The sequence below is a fragment of the Periplaneta americana genome, chromosome 13 (assembly GCF_040183065.1).
Source record: "Periplaneta americana isolate PAMFEO1 chromosome 13, P.americana_PAMFEO1_priV1, whole genome shotgun sequence".
NCBI lineage: Eukaryota > Metazoa > Arthropoda > Insecta > Blattodea > Blattidae > Periplaneta > Periplaneta americana.
Genome location: NC_091129.1, coordinates 54,341,958 through 54,362,071, shown reverse-complemented (window position 1 = coordinate 54,362,071; position 20,114 = coordinate 54,341,958). Strand labels below are relative to the sequence as shown.

At 37.3% G+C, this 20,114-nt stretch overlaps 1 protein-coding gene across 1 annotated transcript in view; it reads right to left on the bottom strand.

The window, feature by feature from the left end:
* Positions 1-14,435, bottom strand: part of LOC138711628 (uncharacterized) — an 82,595-nt gene extending 68,160 nt beyond the window's left edge. The window contains exons 1-6 of the mRNA XM_069842760.1: positions 13,761-14,435; positions 10,667-10,940; positions 8,158-8,261; positions 5,602-5,820; positions 4,735-5,001; positions 573-731 (exon numbers count right to left, since the gene is read on the bottom strand). Coding sequence (XP_069698861.1) covers positions 573-731; positions 4,735-5,001; positions 5,602-5,820; positions 8,158-8,261; positions 10,667-10,940; positions 13,761-14,277 — 1,540 coding nt within the window. The 5' untranslated portion in view covers positions 14,278-14,435. The remainder of the gene's footprint in view (positions 1-572; positions 732-4,734; positions 5,002-5,601; positions 5,821-8,157; positions 8,262-10,666; positions 10,941-13,760) is intronic.
* Positions 14,436-20,114: the final 5,679 nt, after the last annotated feature.

Here is a 20,114-nt window from a genome sequence, read left to right as displayed (position 1 = left end):
CTAGGATAACGCACCACTATAATTCGACTTCTACTAGTAGTCCGCCATCTTACATCGTCCGACTGGTATATAGACTGTACTAATTTCACTCCTGCGCTTGCGCGACAGGTGGCATAACAATGACTTTGCAAGTGTGATAGAACAAATCTCTGACGTATATGCTATCGATTCCGTTTTACGTTACAAAATTACAATGACAAATTCTCGCTCCCATTTTGCCCTTTATCTTCATATAGGTACTCTAGGTATATATTTGGCCTTACTCACCCTGTAGTTTTAAAAAGACATTGACAGTGTAGGTGCTTAAAACTCATTCCTGAAAAGAGATTAGTTCTCAAGAGGGAATGGTCGCTTAATAAGAGTAATCAAGAAAAAATATATTCACTGTATTTTATTTAAGAAATATAACATAGATAATATTCTAATTTCTTTACAATATTTACAACGGTTGCATAGAGTGCACACACCATCATTTTCACTCTTGTCTCCTTCTGTGTGAGCATAAATTGTTTTGTGATGGCATAATATTCTAACCAGATCTGCCGGGCACTTAGTAAATCTTCATGTGGAGATTTTAGTGAAGTTGAGGGGTAAGGTTCCCAGTGCTGACAGAAGAAATGATTTCGGGTCGAACACCAATGGAATAGGAGTATCTTTGGCGGGCGACACTTCGTAGTTGGACAAAATGTGGATGAGTCCCATCTTGGTCTGCATGATTCCGAACCGCATACCTGCAACAAGATTACACTATTTGTGTCATATTCTAGCAACATCCACTTACAGTACTTTCCGTAGCACAGCAAGAACAATGTTAATATTGAAGGTAATGAATTTTTGAATGACGCACATAATATGATAAACTTTTGTAGGCAAATGTTTTATACAATTCTTGCAGACATTATGGCGTAATCCTAGTTGCCGTGAATAGCAAAGTGTACTGCTTTCTACAGTACGCCAAACTTTAACGGGAGGTTTTATTTGTGTCTCCGTACATATTCACCTACTATCTCTAACCTTTGAGCCAGTCTGGTTGGCTGGATTTTCTAGACCCGGCATGGGGCTGCTCGTGGACACACACGGAAGGAACAAGCCTCTCCTCCATACTAAAACTCTCGTATTCTCCTCCCCACTTTTCACCCTTGGAATGGCTAGGAATTTCCATGTGTTATGGTTTCCCTCATCCGCCAGATGCCTCCCGCTATGACAACTCGAAATACATACGCCAATGTCATACGAGTATGAAGGATAAATTTTCCATGCACAGATTATTTCCGCAGGAAAAATTATCAGGGTTAGTTTGACTTTCTGCCCACTCTGTAATCCATCTGAGGATCGGGTGGGGAATTTTGAAACCCTATTCATTGCTTTTCAGTTCAAAACATAGTAATGTTTATTGTTGGGTTTTGGCTCTTCTGAAATGTGTCACATTTACTTTCTCATTTCACATTCCATATGAAAGAAAGATCCCTGCCTCTCGATTTTCTTTATAAAATTAAATATTAGGAATTGGAATGTCGAAGTACCCCACATGGGCTGCTATGTTGTCTATTATTTCTTTTCCTCTTTGCGGCGAGAAATATAGTTTATCATTATTAGTGGAATGGTTTGCTTAAATTTAAGTATTCGTCACAATGTCTTACTTCGTATTCGTTTTGCTTCTGGAGTACACTGTCAATTGTAGTCAGTAACTAATGTTAACGTATGAGTGATACTGGTTTTATATAAATGTCCAAACTTAAAAGTGGAAGATCTAAAAGTTCTGAAAGTTCACTTTCTGAAGAAGTGTTGAAGTAATGGCGAATTGAATTTCTTTGATTCTGAAACAGATGATGTTACATAAATGGTATAAGAATTTGTTGATAAAATTACCGTCGATGAAGATCTTGATAATGGTACAAGTGAAAATTATGTTGTAATAGATCAAGACTGAAGAGACAACAATGATGATGAATCATCTATGTTTACAGCAAAAATGGAGAAAAATGTAAGAGCTCTTCCTATCCTCCTCAGACCTACGCGTTGGAGTTGTGCTAACATGGTGAGTGTTAGTTGTGGTCCTGCTGATCATGTGAGACTACCAACATTGAAAATATTTTCAAGCAACTTTTCATGATGAAATGGTGGACACATTAGTTCTATACACAAATCAGAGAGGACAAAATGCTAAGCACAAAATGTTTTTCAGCATACTGAGATTTTATTATATCAACACGCGTGAAGAGAGGAAGGCCACTGATAAAACAACTGCTTCTAGAGAAATTTTCAATATTTTTGTGAGACACTGTCAGGAAAATTACAATTTCCATTTTGACCTATATGATTAGACCTACTAAAGCTTGAATTCTATTTGTAGTTTTCAAAATTTGTTTTCTTAAAATGTTATAAAATCATTATATCAATATTTAATAGAGTTATACTAGAAACATAAAACACTAACAATCGCATTAGTGATATTTGTTTTATTGACCCTTAAGAATCCACCAGAGGACAACAAAATATAATGGGTAAGGTTTAAAGTAATTAGTTGTGTGTATCTTAAGAACTTTAAATTGATTGAAATATGTTTAGATTAAGAAAACAACTTAATTGTGTAAATTATGAATGGGGTGTCAAAACAATCCGCATGGTCTTCAACATAATTTTCTATACTCGGTCGTCAGAGGACAAGCTTAATTAGTAATTCTCGAAGCATTTGTAATGAACACTTACCAATTTTCAGAATAGTTCAGTAGAGGAAAATTTACGTAAGAGGTTCGTATTAACTTATGATTTCATAACAACAAATATTCACCATCGCATTGCAATACAATGTGAGTCCATCAGGATAAAGATCGCTTCTGGAAAAATTTACTATTTAATATCATCACTTTCATTTGTCAAAAATGTTTTCGACGTTATTACTATTAATACCTGGGAATGTTGAGGCGTGACCCGGCTACGTTTTAAATATTTGTGGGACATAGCGCCTTGGCTCCATAGTGTCGGCGCCAATGGGGTACGGTACATCAGATTTTTTTTTCCCAGATTTCCTATCATACTTATTTAAAAGTGCAAAGATTCTGGGTAAGGACTTATAAATTGATTTTGCCCCGTTTATTGACTGTAGACAAGATAGGATCTTCACTTTTGAGGGAAGAAATAGAACTAGTGCTTAGGGAAATGAAAACTGGAAGAGCACTTGGAGTTGATGGAATCTCCATTCAATTAGTAAAATGCTTGGGTGAGCACGAGAAGGAAAATCTGTCGTTATGTAACGAAATATATGAGAAAGACGATTGGCCTGAAAATTTTACGGAGACAGTATTGCTTCCAATACCGAAGAACATTATTGCCAAGAAATCTTATGAGTTCAGGGCTATCAGCCTGATATCATGTCCGGCGAAGATTCATTTGCGAATACTGAATCGATGTTTGCATTATTCTAAGATGGAAGAACAGTTGGAAGAATAGCAGTTAGGCCTCCCTAAAGGAAACAGTACGAGAGATGCAATTGGACTGCTACGAACAATCGGCGAAAGATACCGAGAGAAGAATAAAGAAGTGTATATAGTGTTTGTGGGCATAGAAAAGGCGTTTGACAGAGTGGATTGGAATAAAATGATGGAGATCCTAACGAAAATCGGTATGGATTGGAAGGAGAGGAGACTGTTGAATGTTTGTAGGAAACGAGTCAAAGTCAGGATAGGAGAAGAAACGTACAAAGGAAGTGAAATAGGGAGAGGTATACGTCAAGGATGCTCTATATCATCTATTCTCTTCAATATCTATTTGAAGAATTACGTGAATCACTATTTTCAGAACATGGGAGGACTGATAGTACCAGAAAGAAGAATAATTCACATAAGATATGCTGATGATATGACGTTGTTAGAAGAAGACAATGCTAAGGGTTATGCTACTGAAGTTAAATGTCAACTGTGAGTTGTATGGGATGAAGATAAATACAAACAAGACGAATACTATGGTTATAGGAATAAAACTAAAGAAGGTAAACTTGAGAATTTTAAATGAGGCAGTAGAGGAAGTGGATAGCTTGAAATACTTCGGATGTACTGTAAGCAGTAACATGAGATGCTGGCAGGAAGTCAAAGGGAGGATAGCAATGACAAAGGAAGCTTTTAATAGAAAATCGGACCTCTAAAACATAAGTAAGGAACAGTGTAGTGGATGCTTTTTGTGGGACAGAAAGAAGAACATTACGGCGAAGTGAAGAGAAGCGAATAATAGCATTTAAAATGTGGATATGGAGAAAAATGGAGCGTATGAAATGCACAGAGAGAATAAGAGAAGAATCTCTGTTGGAGAGAGTGGACGAAGAAAGAATAATAAAGAAGCTGATCAGGAAGAAGAATAAGGAAATAGCTGGGCCACTGGCTGGAAGAAACGGCCTTCTGGAGTATGCACTGGAAAGAATGGTGGACGGGTGAAGACTTCGGGAGAGAATAAGATATAAAATATTAGACGACATTAAGATATATTGATATGCAGAGACTAAGGGAAAGGCAGAAAATAGGAAAGACTGGAATGCTGACTTGCAGTGAAAACTCTTCCATTTGTCAGAAGACTATGAATGAATGAATTGATATTTTTCCCATTACGCGACCCCCGAAATTATGAATATAATTCTGTTACATTCTACAAAATAATATGTAAGGATTAACATACATCAAGTTAGAGAAAATGAGGATATTGCTAAAATAGTTAATTGTTTATATACGACACCTCTTCATTTACCAATGCATATTCGCGGTCCTTCTCCGAACGGAAGGTATGAGAAATTTGGTCGACTCTTCTTATTTTCCTCTGTGAAGCGTTCCGGATCGAACCTGTCAGGTTCCGGGTAGTATTTTGGGTCATAGTGAATTCCCATGATTGGCATGTAAACCGCAGCTCCCGCCGGAAGTGTGACATTCACAACTTTCTCATTAGGGGGCGGAAGTTTGTAATCGGTGGTTGTGTCTCTGTCCAGGAACGGCAGTACGGGATATTTTCTCAGCGTCTCTGTAACAAATATAATACATTTGGTACTATTTTAATTAAATTGTTTCTTTTATAAATTCGTGATTATAAGAAGTTTTGAATTGTCCTCTTTTTTTTTTCTTTGCAGTTATTTATCTTAAGCCACTCTCACTGCCCTAAATGATTTCAATCCCCTTCACTGAACCAGCTAGACTGAATGCGAAGATGGATACACTGTAAGCTTTTTGTAGAATATTATTCACATCCAGGCAACATAATTATGAAGTCTCATAAAAATAATCGAGGTTCGGTTCGCACCTGAATCTGTGAAATATGTATCGGGCAAAATGCATTTATACGAAATTTTATCCAAATACTACTTCAGAGGTACTTGACATATTTACGTGTGAATTTCTTCTTCAGTATATTTATATGATATTTATATAGCTGCATAGACGAAAGCTCATAATACATTGGAGCAATGTGATAAGTTAATAACCCTTATAAGAGTTTCAGTGGTACGGTGCTAAAGAAGGCTTTAACGTACTGACATAGAAAATTGAAATGTAGAAGAATTATTAGCAAGTGAAGTGAAATAACAGAAACAGGATGTTACTATTGACACTCGGAGCAAAAACGTACCGCACACCACCATGTCGAGGTACGTCATCTGTTGCATTCCTTCGTATGTGACACACTGATCATGCTTCGCAAGGACATCGGTGATTTCTGCATGCAGACGTTGTTGCATTTCTGGGTGAAGGGCAAGTTCGTATAGGGCGTGGCTCATAGTGGTAGAGGAAGTCTCGAAGCCTGCCGTCAGGAAACTGAAGGCCTGTGCCACAAAATCATCTTCCATCCCTAGATAGAAGATGTCGATAATGTACAAAGTTGCTCTATAATTATGTTACATGTTTATAGAATAAGAATAGGTCCAGCAATGGACACTTATTTACTTAGCAAAACTCTTCCGAAACACATAGTTGTACGAAGCCTGTATGTTAAAATGGACAACAAAATCATGGTTGATACAGAGAGAAGAGAGGGAGAAACCGACACAGATAAAATTCTATGGCATCGGAAAATTTGCAGGAGTGTTAACAGAAGAATAATGTCAAGATTGAGATAAAACTCTTGCAGAAAAAATGTTGTATTGTTCCTGAAATCTCACTTGAAGTTGTAAATTAAATTGTAGGCCTATTCCTATTGAAAATACAGAGCTTTAATTGGGCCTATACCATGTACTGTACAATGAGAGAGCAGAAAAGGCTGGAGAATTCTGAGTTTGCAGTGAAAGACGTCCCCTTGAGCAGAACACTATGAATGAATGAATTGTACAATAAGCGATTTGAGTTTTTTCTAAGTCAAAGAATGTCACACTGCGCATGCTCCGAGCCAAAAGTTTTCGGTCTTCATGTTATCGAGATATTTACTTCGCTTTTCTTTTAAAATATTGTCATATCTAAGCTGGGAACTAATTAAACTATGAATCGCGCTACAGATCTTGGATTATTTTCTACGCTGAACAATTATTACTGTTGTAACAAATAAGCAATAACATTGCAGAGAATTCGCCACGAAATGAATTTGCAATGTTAAATGCAGTCGGACCTTTAGGCTCGAATAGAAGAGGTTGCAACATAGGCAGAGTTATGTGGGGGCATGAGGGGCACTGCCTCACTTATCTTATCACTAAGGGGCACTTATCTCAACTCTGCTTTTTCTATTAACGTTAGAAAATATTGAATTCAAGAAATCTTTTTTTCTTTTCTTTATAATTATGTTTCTGTACTTAAATTAATGAATTAATGTCTTCAGATCATATATATGAACTATAACATTTAAATTTCTGAATGTATAAGAATTGCTATAACTCATTTGAGGAATGGAAGCACTGTAATGTTTCTTTTGTAACAGCCTGTACTCATGTGTTAGAAGTCTGCAGATGTTCAGTCGGCCATTTTGAGAAATATGAATAACGCTGTACAACAATGCAGAAAGAAGAAAGTGATCCCGGAATACTGCGTAAACTTAAAGACGAGATTAAATAAAATCAATAGGGTTTACATTTCATATACATTCAGGAAGGTATATTTCGTATAAAATATTTCTGTTATCACTCTTACGTATCACTCTGCCTGTGTCGGCCAGTTTGAGAAATATGAATAACGCTCCAAAACAATGCAGAAGGAAGAAAAGTGATCCCGGTATAATGCATAAACTTAAAGACGAGATTAAATAAAATCAATAGGGTTTACATTTCATATACCTTCAGGAAGGTATATTTCGTATAAAAAAGTTTGTCTCACCAATGTTACGTAGTTATATTGATGTATGCATGTGTTTCTGTACGAGAAAGAAAAAGAGGGAGATTGTTTTAAGTTATACCGTATTATAATTAGTAGTAGACCTACAGTTCAAGCCCTATACAACTCGGTCCGAAACATCGCGGATATGGATGTTACACTGTAAGAAACATGCCCTCCGAAAATTGTTTATTAAATGATCATATTTCGTTATATGTACTACGGTAAAGCTATAACGAGGAAGGTGGTAAATGATATCCCCCATAACACCGTTGTAAGGAAATCTATGGTTTTGCTTTGCTCCCCCCACCTCCAAGGAAACCGTTCTCTCTCCGCCTATGGGTTGCAACACTTTCATGAAAAAATCCCTAAATATATGCAACACAAGAAACTCACGAGCGATGATATTGCCTAAAATTAGCTGCATTAAAGAACGTATGTTTGAGCCTACGCTAAACGAGCCTATAAATCCGAGGTCTAGTCATCACTAGTAAAGTAGGAAAGCAACGCTCATAGATGAAAAACCTTGATTACCACGCTAAGGATCGCTGAAATCGTACCGCGTACAGCTTCATTTGGTAAACAAAAGTTTTTGATCTTAAATTAAGATTGATGGCTGTGTCTAATTCACATAACAGTTAATGCATTGCCTATAGTCTGCATGAAAAACACGTAATCGTGCTTGAATCCTGTGTTTGTTAGTAAAGTATTATTAATAAATGGTTGTGCTGGAGCTATTGTTTACCGAACAAATATTGATGTTCTTATTAAAATTAAGTAATAAAAATGACAACTAGAATTTAACTACCCAAATCTTAATACCATGTTCTAATCACAGAAACAATTAGTAACGTTATTCGTTAAGAAATGTTGGGCGTGCAGTATCACTTACTGTTGGAATCAGTGTTGATGCCTGAAGATGGATCTTCTTGCATCCTCTTTCTAAGCTCAATCATGCTGTCCAGAAAATCTTTGCGGATAATTCCATTTTTCTCCCTAAAAACATTCAAGCATCCTTAAGAGTATGTATATGTAACTCATCATCATTATCATGAACATTCGTAAAAGGAACTGTCGCCTCTATTTTATAAAGTGACCTTGTTGCATCCAACAGCGTCTCGGCCTTCGTTGGTCCCCGTTTCGCTGTGGTTATACTGTATTGCTAATTTAGGAAATCTACTTAATTATATAGTGGTAACAGGTTTTGTCCGTGTTTTTGATTTTGTATATGTAATTATATTGTTAAGTTCTTAAGTGTTAGAAATTTATAAGTTTGTGAATGCAGTAAGTACTGCAAGAATTGAATTATTTTCCTTTCAGTCGACATGTTATAATACAGTCCCCATGACGTTATGTTAATATTGTAAGTGGGAAATTGAATGTAGGTATCCATTTTACACGTAGTACTATTATTCTAATAAAGGGTCAAACTTTGCAATACAGTCGCTCTCCACATTCCAAGGAGATCTTTGTGTTGCTGTGTGCCACACCACTGATGAAGCCTACAGAAGTAGTAGACGAAACGTATGGTAACAATAGTCCCAGCAGACCCGCAATCCCGGGCACAGAAGGCCAGAGCTGTACCGATTGTACCGCACTGGGTGACACCTCTGATTAATACTCTGATATGTACGTGTAGGTCCACACCTGTGGAGTAACGGTCAGAGCGTCTGGCCGCGAAACCAGGTGGCCCGGGTTCGAATCCCGGTCGGGGCAAGTTACTGATTGAGGTTTTTTCCGGGGTTTTCCCTCAACCCAATATGAGCAAATGCTGGGTAACTTTCGGTGCTGGACCCCGGACTCATTTCACCGGCATTATCACCTTCTTCTCATTCAGACGCTAAATAACCAAAGATGTTGATAAAGCGTCGTAAAATAACCTAATAAAAAAATGTACGTGTACTATTAGGCTACCGGCAGTACATCTCACCTAACGATGTGTATCAGAGCAGGAACAATTGTTTGTATACATCTGAAGTCTGATTAGTGTGAAGTCTTGTGTTTGGCTACTTTCAATACAAGTTAGGTGTACGTCGAGCATGCTCTTTGTACGGAGAGCGAGTTGTGAGGGAACAGTTCACGCTGCGGTCTCTGCCCGCACGCTCCGGTAATGTGTTTATATCTATTTGTTCGTATACTTGTGTCTATAAGTCGGTGAGTAACAGGAATACTACTCATGTACAAAATACCACTTGAATTTAATAACAAAAAGAACTAAAGCATAAAAAGCAACTAATATGAAATAAAAATTATTTTTCACTACTGTTAGACAAAACTGAAGAATTTCGGGAGCCAGCCGCTTTATTTTCAGGAGCCAGTACATGCAATGAGTAAACCTTTGGAGCTAAGATTAAGATACTGTACATTTACTGAAATATATTAAACAATATTAGATCTCTATGCATTGCAAACACAGGCTCTCAGAGACGCTCTTTGTTCTTCACTGAAGCTATGTAGTAACAAAATCTCGAGCTGCACAACAATTGCAATAACATTAATCTAAAATGCACATTCGAATTTCATCCTACAACCGCTTTTGCTGACATTATAATATGTTAGTCGTAGTGACGTGAAGGAAATCTGAGTCTTAACAAATTTCGATCTCGACAAACAATTCAGGCACCGCATAAAGATATTTAGTCGCCATAGCTACCTGCTGCCAGGAATTTATCTACTGCTGATTTTTACAATAAGTAAAACGCATTAATATACATTAGTGTTAATTAAAGGTTAGAATTAAGAATTGAAAGAACGTAAATATCAGCAGAAAGTTCAAATGAAACAAATTATAAGTGTGTGATTTACGAGTCTCTACACATTACAATCAATGACTATAAACATTTCAAGTGGGTGAAATGAAAAATGTATCCTTCTTTTGATTCTTCTTTCCTAATGAAGTGCTGGCTACCAAATTCTTCTATTAGACCTCTGATCTGCAAACGCCTAACTTCGTTTTGTTTTCGTGTGTTCACTGAACAGCAGACCTGAAATGTGCATAGGGTGGAATAAAATAATTGAACGAATGAATGAGTGGTGCTTCCGATCTGTACTCTATACACACCTACGCTGTTGCGGGTCTCTTGGAGGCTTTAGGTCACCAAAGGCAGGACGCTAGTGATATGTTACTAGTCAGCGATGCATGCGATGGAGTTGGAAAGGAACTGAACACCCCTTTATCTCCTGGCTAATTTTCCTTAATTTCGTCACTTATGAGGATGAAACCTAACTTCATACAGTTGACTGAACAAGAATCAAACATTGTGGAATGAAAAATCCGTAAACTTTTTAATAATGCGTTTTTTCAGTACCAGTTAATAGTCTTATTAATGCATATATGCTTCACTGACTCCTACTATAGATATTACTACAGATACTTCGCACAGTGTCCTCCGAACACTGACCTGTATTCCACTGTATCCCACACAGAATTCCGCACAAAATCGGTGACGCTATCATCCACTATCTTGAGTCTTAACACCTTGAGCAGATTGGGCGAGAAAAAGGCGAGGACCGAGGCGATGGATTTCAAATGAGAGAAGGTGAATACTTTGCGCAGCATCTGGCGGAATTCGGCATTCTCACTCCGCAGCGACCCGGTATCAAGTCCGAAAGCGCAGGAAGCAATGACGTCAGTGGTGAAGCGCGCCATTGTCTCTTTCACATGCACTGTGGGACCTGTGGACACAAATTACAATACATGAACGATACTTTTTGGTTTGCGTTGTAGCATGTGTAGTGTTGTGTGCAGAGTATAAAACCATTTTACATTTGTTTTGTGTAACCGTAAGTAAGAATACGACTTGGATAATATCATCCTGATAACGCAATATGATACAAGAGTTATGAATAGTCAAAATTTGCGTATGAAGATCAGTTTCCTTATTTTATTTCCCGACTGCACTTTAAGAATTATACTGCCATCTATTAACCTTAAAGAGCTTAGGTCGAAACTACGCACACATATATCCAAGGCAAATAGATAAACGCAATATTGATTTAACCCTCCGCTGTTAACATGAATTGTACAGCATTCACTGTTAACAGCACCCCAGGGATTTATCATGGATATAAATAAATACTCTGGATAGGCCTATATTTATTTGCGAACCATTTTTATTAGTACGTTCTGACTTTCCTACACACAAAAAGTGTGATATCTATAATAAAAGTACATAAAGGTATAGTTTTAAAGTGCCGAAAACAGTGTATAGAAATATCCTTCTTCTGCTCACTATAATCTGGTCTGCCACGCTTTGAAGTACCTGTCTTCACATTTCTGTCCTATTCTCGAGAGCAAAAATAACATGTAGAATTTTTGTTTAGCTTGATGGATGCGAGTTGAATTTCTTCGAGATCCCTGCCTTGTTTCATCTCTACGAATGAAGATGTGTTCACAAAGAGCTCACGGACAAATTCATGTCTACGTGTCTTTTTATGTGACGAGATACAATATGGAAAGCCATGTTGTTAAAAAAATCCCTTGTCTTTAGTTTTCGTTGTGATTTTGTTGACGAGCATTTAGAGCAGCTAGACTAAAGGCCCATTCACAATGAAAATTACACATAACCATAACATAAACACAGAAGTTTGCGCCCAGGCTAACAAATGGGATCATTCATAATGATTCACATAAGCAATGACATAAACATTACCGTAAGACGTTAACATGAAAGCTTGCAAAGTCCAAACATTCATGCTTATGCTTACGTGATTTGCAAACAGAACACAATCGTGGAGCGCTGAAGTATACGATAGAATATGAGGAAATGGCGTCGTTGTTATGTTTCCATGGTTACCAAGTATGTTTGCTGTTATGTTTATGTTCCCATCGTGAATGATGGTATGACTTCTTGATTTTACCGTAATGTTTATGTTCTTAAGTTAACTCTTACGTTATGTTTAATTTTCATTGTGAATGAGCCTTTAGAATTCCAAACAACATACAGGGTTGGCCACCGACGCGTGCATCATGAAACTGTGTGAACATGTACATAGAGTCCGATCGCAATCTCGTGGCACCAACATGCGCTACTTTCTGAGGCTTCGGAGTCTGGGGTTCTGTATGAGCGGGAACTGCTTACTAATAGAGCGTACTGTTGAAATACCCCCCCCCCAGCAAGACTATTGGGCGAGTCCATGTAATTGGATGCCAATTCGTCTTTCGCGCATGTGCCACGTGTTTGCGATCGGGCTCTATCATTATGTCGAACACGTAAATTCCTCCTTTCGCATCATTGTAAAATTAAATTACTTCTGTGTAAAAGGACGTACAGTAATTCAAATAAATGGGAGAGGAAATATTTAGGCTATCACAGTGGAAGGTATCAGGGGTGGTGAACAACACAGGGGAACAGTTAAATGAATTTAAAACCGGAAATAACGAGCTGTCGCTAGGGCAAGGATTGTTCTGAATCTTTGAATAATCAAGTGAGATGACGTAGACGGGTGTAAAATAAGAAACAGAAATAACAATGTAACATGTAGAAGAATATCTCGTTGAGGTTGCGCGCAAACCCTATTAAAAAATTATGGTTTATTTAACGACGCTCGCAACTGTCAAGGTTATATCAGCGTCGCCGTTGTGCCGGAATTTTGTCCCGCAGGAGTTCTTTTACATGCCAGTAAATCTACTGACATGAGCTTGTCACATTTCGACATACTTAAATGTCATCGTCCTGGGCCGGAATCGAACCCGGAATCTCGAGCACAGAAGGCCAGCGCTATACCGATTACGCTACCGAGGCCGACAGTATTTTTTACTAATGTATGCAGATTGAGGAAAGATTTCGATTTGAACTTATTAACAGTTCCCTGTTAGTTTTAAGAAACTTCACGAAGAAATTTGAATGAACTTCAACCGATAGGATCGTGGTTCGATTTCAGAAATTTAATTTTCTTAAGATAATTTGTTTCTGAATGAAATATTCTTAAAAGAAAATAGTGGCCAGCTATTTCTCGTTCACTACTTTGCCTGTTCACAACAGACCCCGGTGATCCCGGTGAAAGGAGCATTGTGATTGGAGTGCAGACAGATCGTGTGAGACAGCAGAGTTCTCTGGGGGATAAAGCACGGAATAAAGTATAAAATTTGACGAGGGACATAATAAGACTCTTCTTGACTCGATAGCTATCAAATATTAAAAAAAAAAAGTAAAAAAATAATTTGCATTTGTCTTTTTAATTTATCATTTGTGTTCAATATATTTTCCATTATGATTCTAAGAGTAAACTTAACCGCTATCCAACTTCTGGTAATGGAAGAATTCGGTCAGATGATTGGGTACAGAAAAGCAAGATAAAAGGGAAAACACTCAACACCCATCAAAAGGACAATTTGGAATCGGTATCATTTTCAAAATCAAATATTATAATAACCCACGGTATATTTAGCGTCAGTGTATTTCCTCTATCAGAAATTAAGGAAAAGAAACAGTAAAAAAATGGAGCAATTTGAAATGGGAACGAAATACAATGAACACTAATAAAATTACTCACTCTGTGTTTCGTCCAGGCACTCCACTAATTGCTGGGCGCATTTGTCCACCAGGTAAAACATGTTCTTCATCTTGCCTGACGTGAACGTGGGGGAGAGATATGTTCTCATATGTCTCCACTTCTGTCCCTTCAATGAGAAAATGCCGTTGTGAAGTAGAGGGTCTGTTGCCTCTTGCACTGTGAACTTGTGATTCATGAAAACGTGAGCGTCCTTCACCAGGACGCTTTTAATGAGGTCGAGGTCGTGAATGACCAGGGCCGGTTGGTCAAAGGCGAATATCCCTACATAAGATTTATCCTTGTGTTCGTCGTATACAGTCTTCAAATAATGGCCAATTCCATGCTTCTGAAGGACCACATCCTTGAAGTTACCCACGAAGGGCAAGGGCTTAATGTAAGGAATTCCACGATTTTTCCACAATTTGTACTTACGTGTAAAATATAAGTACAGAATGAGAGTGACTGAAGTCAGAAATGTTATAAAATTAAGGGCCAACGAGTCGAATAACAGAGCCATCGTTAGAAATAAGATATAATGTCGGTTTTTAAGTTGAATTTGGAGAACACTTTGCTCCACTGTTTATATTTCTTGTGTTCCGTCTCGTTAAGATACAAAGAAGTGAATTGTGTAATATAAATATAGAGATTACTCTTCCAGACTTGTAGTTGCGTACCCTGTATCTTCCTTTGTACAACTGTCTGAATGTTTCTGAGAATTCCTTATAAATCATTAGTTCATTTATCTTTGTATTTACCTTTGACCAATTACAATTCGTCTTCTGAAATTTGCGTAAATTATTTAAGATAATTGTTTCCTAAAGTAAATAACATTAAGACGATCCGTCTTGAACATATTTCAGGTTAATGGTGCATTTCTTTGTATCTCAGTATAATTACTCTCTACAAGAGTATGATTTAACGCAAGTCACTTTTGGTACAGAAGTGAGACAACTGTGATTGTAGCCTATATGACGCACATTGACGATACTTAATAAGATTACAATGGATTCTATTTGTAAACTGTTAATTAAGGCATTTCCTATGTCACGGTGTGTTTTATTACCACCAATATTTCATAAGTAGAACAACTTGAATTTATCTCAAATCATGCGTAAACTATTTTTGACAGAGTTAATCCTTATTTACTTTTATGAAGTGCAGGTAAACATGTTTTCCTCCAGGAGAAACTTTCATAAAATGTATCAAAATTTGAATGATAATTATTTATTTCATGTAAGATTATTTCTTTGACGTGTCGTTCTATTTAACATAGGCTACATTTAAGCCGAAGTAGATAATATAGCGCAGAGGTAGCAATAGTATGTACTGAGGGGCCACATGAAGGAAACAGAAGAAGCGGGTAAAGGCGTGTTCATTAGTTTTTTTTAGAATATCCTTCTTAAAAATCTGAAACCGCACGTGAAGTCATGAATAAGTTGAAGTTCAACTCGTCATATTTCTGAATAATGCAGAATATCACAGATGTCGTATATTAAAAGAAGCCAATATTATGGCGGGAAATATTCAAATTAATAAATACTGTCAATGCGTCGTTAGAAATAAGACAGATCGAGAATTACCTTTAGTAAGGAATCTACTAGAGAGATTCACTTTTCTTTATATTCCTCGGTGGATTCGGTATGTACTTGCAGATGTGAGAAAATATTTCCACAACCAATCAACTTTAAACACTCAATATGCCGCATCCACTTTCTTTTTTCTTACTTACTTACAGCTTCTAAGGAACCCGCAGGTTCATTGCCGCCCTCACATAAGCCCGCCATCGGTCTCTATCTTGAGCAAGATTAATCCAGTCCCTAACATCCCACCTCCCTCAAATCCATTTTAATATTATACTCCCATCTGTCTCAACCTTCCCAAAGGTCTTTCTTTCCCTACTGCCTCTCAACTAACACTCTGTATACATTTCCGGATTCACCAATGCGTGCTACATACCCTAACCATCTCAAACTTCTGGATTTAATGTTCCTAATTATGTCAGGTGAAGAATACAATGCGTGCAGTTCTATGTTGTGTAACTTTCTTCATTGTCCTGTAACGTCATCCCTGTTAGCCCCAAATATTTTCCTAACAATCTTATTCTTAAACACCCTTAATCACTGTTCCTCTCGTCTTTGAGAGTCCAAGTTCCACAAACATACAGAACAACTGGTAATATTACTGTTTTATAAATTCTAACGTTCAGCTTTTTTGAGAGCAGGCTTAATGACGAAAACTTCTCAACCGAATAATAACAAGCATTTCCCATATTTATTTTGCGTTTATTTTCCTTCCGAGTATTATTTATATTTGTTAGTGTTGCGCCAAGATATTTGAATTTTCCCATCTCTTCAAAGAATAAATTTCCAATTTTCATATTTCCATTTTGTACACTATTCTGATCACGAGACATAATCATATACTTCGTCTTTTATGGAAATCCTTATGGGGAATATTGTACTTTGACAATTACATTTTTATGTGTCAAATTTGACAAACCTAAATCTATTATCATTACTAGTTTCGTGTAGGTCCCATTTCCAATAGTCTATTTAAAATTATCATCTCGTCCTACATTAGCATTGAAATCCCACAACAAATCTTCATGTCCTATCTAGATAACTGATCAAAGTATGTACTACTAATTCCTCACAGAAGCTATCTTTTATATGGTCATCTTTCTCTTCTGTAGGGAATTAAGCATTTATAACTACGATATCGCATCAGCTACCAATAAGTACTAAATGCGATAACCTGTCACTGATAAATTAGACGTTTTTTACTACTGATTTTTTTTTCTTTGATGGTAGAGAAACTTGTTCCTAATTGGTGATTATTATTTTCTTCCCCATAATACAACACGTAATCTCCTACTTGTGATATACCGTTCCCTCTAACCTAACCTTCTGTACTGCCCCTCTCGTAGTGAAAGTGGATTACATTATATTGGTATAACGCAGAATAGATTAGGAAAATACCTTTCACTTGTGCACTTACGTAAAAATTTCAACTTTCTTTGTTAACCAATTAAAATACAGCAGTTTATTTTAAATTAAGATATTACTGACCTCACACCTACGTTGCACTGAAATGCAGTAGAAAAAGTATAGGTATCTGAATTACTATATAACCAACCCTAAAGGTGTTTAAATTTCACATCTAACCTTGCGTTGAAATGTACTAGAAGTAGGTACCACAACTTGGTGTGCTTAATATAAAATGTGAGGTTACATAAAACTTAATAGGATAGTAAGGAGCAAATGAATGATTCAGCAAGTACCGGTAACTTTTAAGTATACGTGGTTATCGGCGGCATACTAAACACTTAAGTATCCTTATGGTCCACTTGTTTGGAATGAGTTGCGTACCGATTGTGCTCTTTGGCTAACCCTGCTCCACAGTCCATGCATTCCTCTTCACCCGTCATTTCCATATACCATACCTTTGGTGATGGTCGTCTGAAGTAGCCTACCGTCCACAACTGTGGAGTAACGGTTGCGCGTCTGGCCGCGAAACCAAGTACCCGGGTTCGATTCCCTTTCGGGACAAGTTACGTGGTTGAGGTTTTTTCCTGGGTTTTCCCTCAACTCAATATGAACAAATGCTGGGTAACTTTCGTTGCTGGACCCCGGATTCATTTCACTGGCATTATCACATTCATCTTATTCAGACGCTAAATAACCTAAGATGTTGTCGTAAAATAACCCTCTTAAAATAAGTAGCCTACGACATAGATCTGAGACGTCATTTTCTTGTTAGAAATGTACGATTCTGAAGGGTTCCGATTCCTCTTATGGAGATTTGTGAATTGTTTAGAATCCACCATCTTTATCTTACTTTTGATAAACTGTTAGTAAGCCTTATCATGGCGCATGATTGACGCGGTGACTTACAAAAAGAAGTAGTGTCCTAGTTTTCCAATCGGAGATCATAAGGGAATCCCCAGACGAATTACAAAACCTTGGATTTCTCCACCACAAATGCAACTCCACCATTTCTGGGATTTGAACTCTCACGGTCGTTGTAAACCAATGCTTTGCCAACTAACCTACCAAGAAGACGAACAGACTAGGGTTCCCAAAATACGGGAGATTAAGGAATCGACAAAATTTTACATATGAAATTGGCAAATATTCCGTTCAGTTAGCTACTAAAAACAACTTTATTCTACACTTCGCCAGCTGGGCGTATATTACGAGTGTTTTGACACAGATTTCTCTCGCGTAGTTGAAGTCGACTGCAGTTTTCAGCTCTGATTTGATTAGATGTGTCGTGCTCTTGTCTCGAACATCTGTCCAATTGTTCATGAGGTAAAACACACTCTTTGTATGAGCATTACTACTTGGTATGATAAGAACAAACCTAGCCAGTTTTTCCAGATTTGTAACATTAACAAGGTTTGATTTTAAACGGGTCCAGTCTAAAACCCATTCTTGGCAAACATTACTTTCTATGAAGACTGCACATTTCAATGCATCTCTTGAACAACAAAATTGATGATATAAATAATCATCATTCACGGCAAAATCAAATGTGTACAATAATAGTTTTTATATTATGCAAAAATAAGGGAGAAAAAAAAGCTCGAAGAGAAGGAAAATACGGGAGTCGGGAGACTGTTAAAATTTAGGGGCAAATACGGGACATCCTGGAAAATTCCGGAGGGTTGGCAACCCTAGAACAGACGTTCTACACATTTGAAGTGAAGGTGTTTTATTATAAGGAAGGTACTCGTCTAAGCTAAATCTAGTTTCTTAAATAATGACTTCTCATCAAAAAGTTGCTGAATAAGAAGCAGAACACGAAGTGCAACTCATTGGTGAAAATACGGCTAAAAAATCAATACTCGAAGTGCTTCCGTCCCTTCTGCCATTTTTCTTCGTGTCGAGTCTGTTATCGTCATGTCATCGTTTCGCCTTTCAACTGCGATAAACTCAGTTATGATTCTGCATCTTGTGTCGTGGATTTTACGGTATGCAAAAAATATTGCAAATCGGGATTTTTTTCGTGATTTTTGTATTGAATTGGAACGATATTCTTTATGTTTACTCGTCTTACAGGTAAATACCACGTGCACTGAGTAACATATTAGTATAATAAAAATAGTAGAACATTGTAACACATCATCTAAATTACTGTACGAAGCATCTATTTCTACAGTATAACAATTAACAAAAATTCCACCATTATACACATTCTTAATATTATATTGCATGTGCATTATTTCAATCTATTACAGCTTGAAATCCCCTCGCTATTCAATGTGCTATTCTTGTTACTGCTTCCAGGTCTGCTGGATATTTGTTCTTTACCTAATTCCATATTATTTTAAAGATTCTATAGTCTCTCTATACCTGTATTATACTGTAGTTGTAACCGTGATTGTCGAGGAGTGGTAAGAGATTGTTGAGATTGAATAGAGATCAGTCCTTCGTTATGGTTACGTTATGTTTGAATCAATATTTTGCAGGAAATAAGAGTTATGATTTATATCCAACATGAATGCACTGGTTGGTAATTCTGTTCAACAGTTCATCATGTATTTTGGGTCCATGTTTAGGCCTATATGCTATCAATACGTGCGTCTATGGCTCAAGCCCTAGGATGCTGATCTTTCATCTAGCCTTTTCGGGTTCGATCCCCTGTATTTCTGGTCACAAGCAGACGTTGCAAATAGTTTTCCTCTGGATACTCCCGTTTTCCTCTTTCATTCCATTAATTCTCTATAGCTTCCCCATTTAATCCATCATCTTCAGTAGTTAAAAATGGGCTAGCTCATCAAGTATTCGTCCGAGAATAGGACCGTGCCCCGTCAAGGCTGAGACAGGATGGTTCACCTGTCAGCGCCAGATTCACGGATGCCATTCAGACTATCTGATAATCATCGCTTATATAAAGCACACAATGGGCCAAAGCAAGTTTAAGTGCAAGGATCCGACTTGGAATTTGTGTAGGAGAGATTATGGAATGCATTTCAATACAACTTTGCAATCGTCATGGAAAAATTGCTAACTTTTTTGTTCGCAGCGTTAGTAAAGGGCGTGCGTCTCCGTTGGAAAAGTGACACAGGCAAGTAACGGTCCGCTTAGCGGTGATTCAGCGCTATAGCTTTCGGCAATAAATTTTCGTGACTTCAACATTACATTACATATTAACTTACCTTATAACAAGTGCTGAAACTGCTGGAATTATCTCAACAGCACAGACATGTGACATGAAGCTTTCTACCCTTTTTAACTTCATTCCATTTAGGCCTACTACGTTTTTAATTTAAAAAATACGAGTCAATACACGTCTCGTAAATACACGACTAAGCACATTGAAGTATACTACGTCAACAAATCCTGTCGGTAC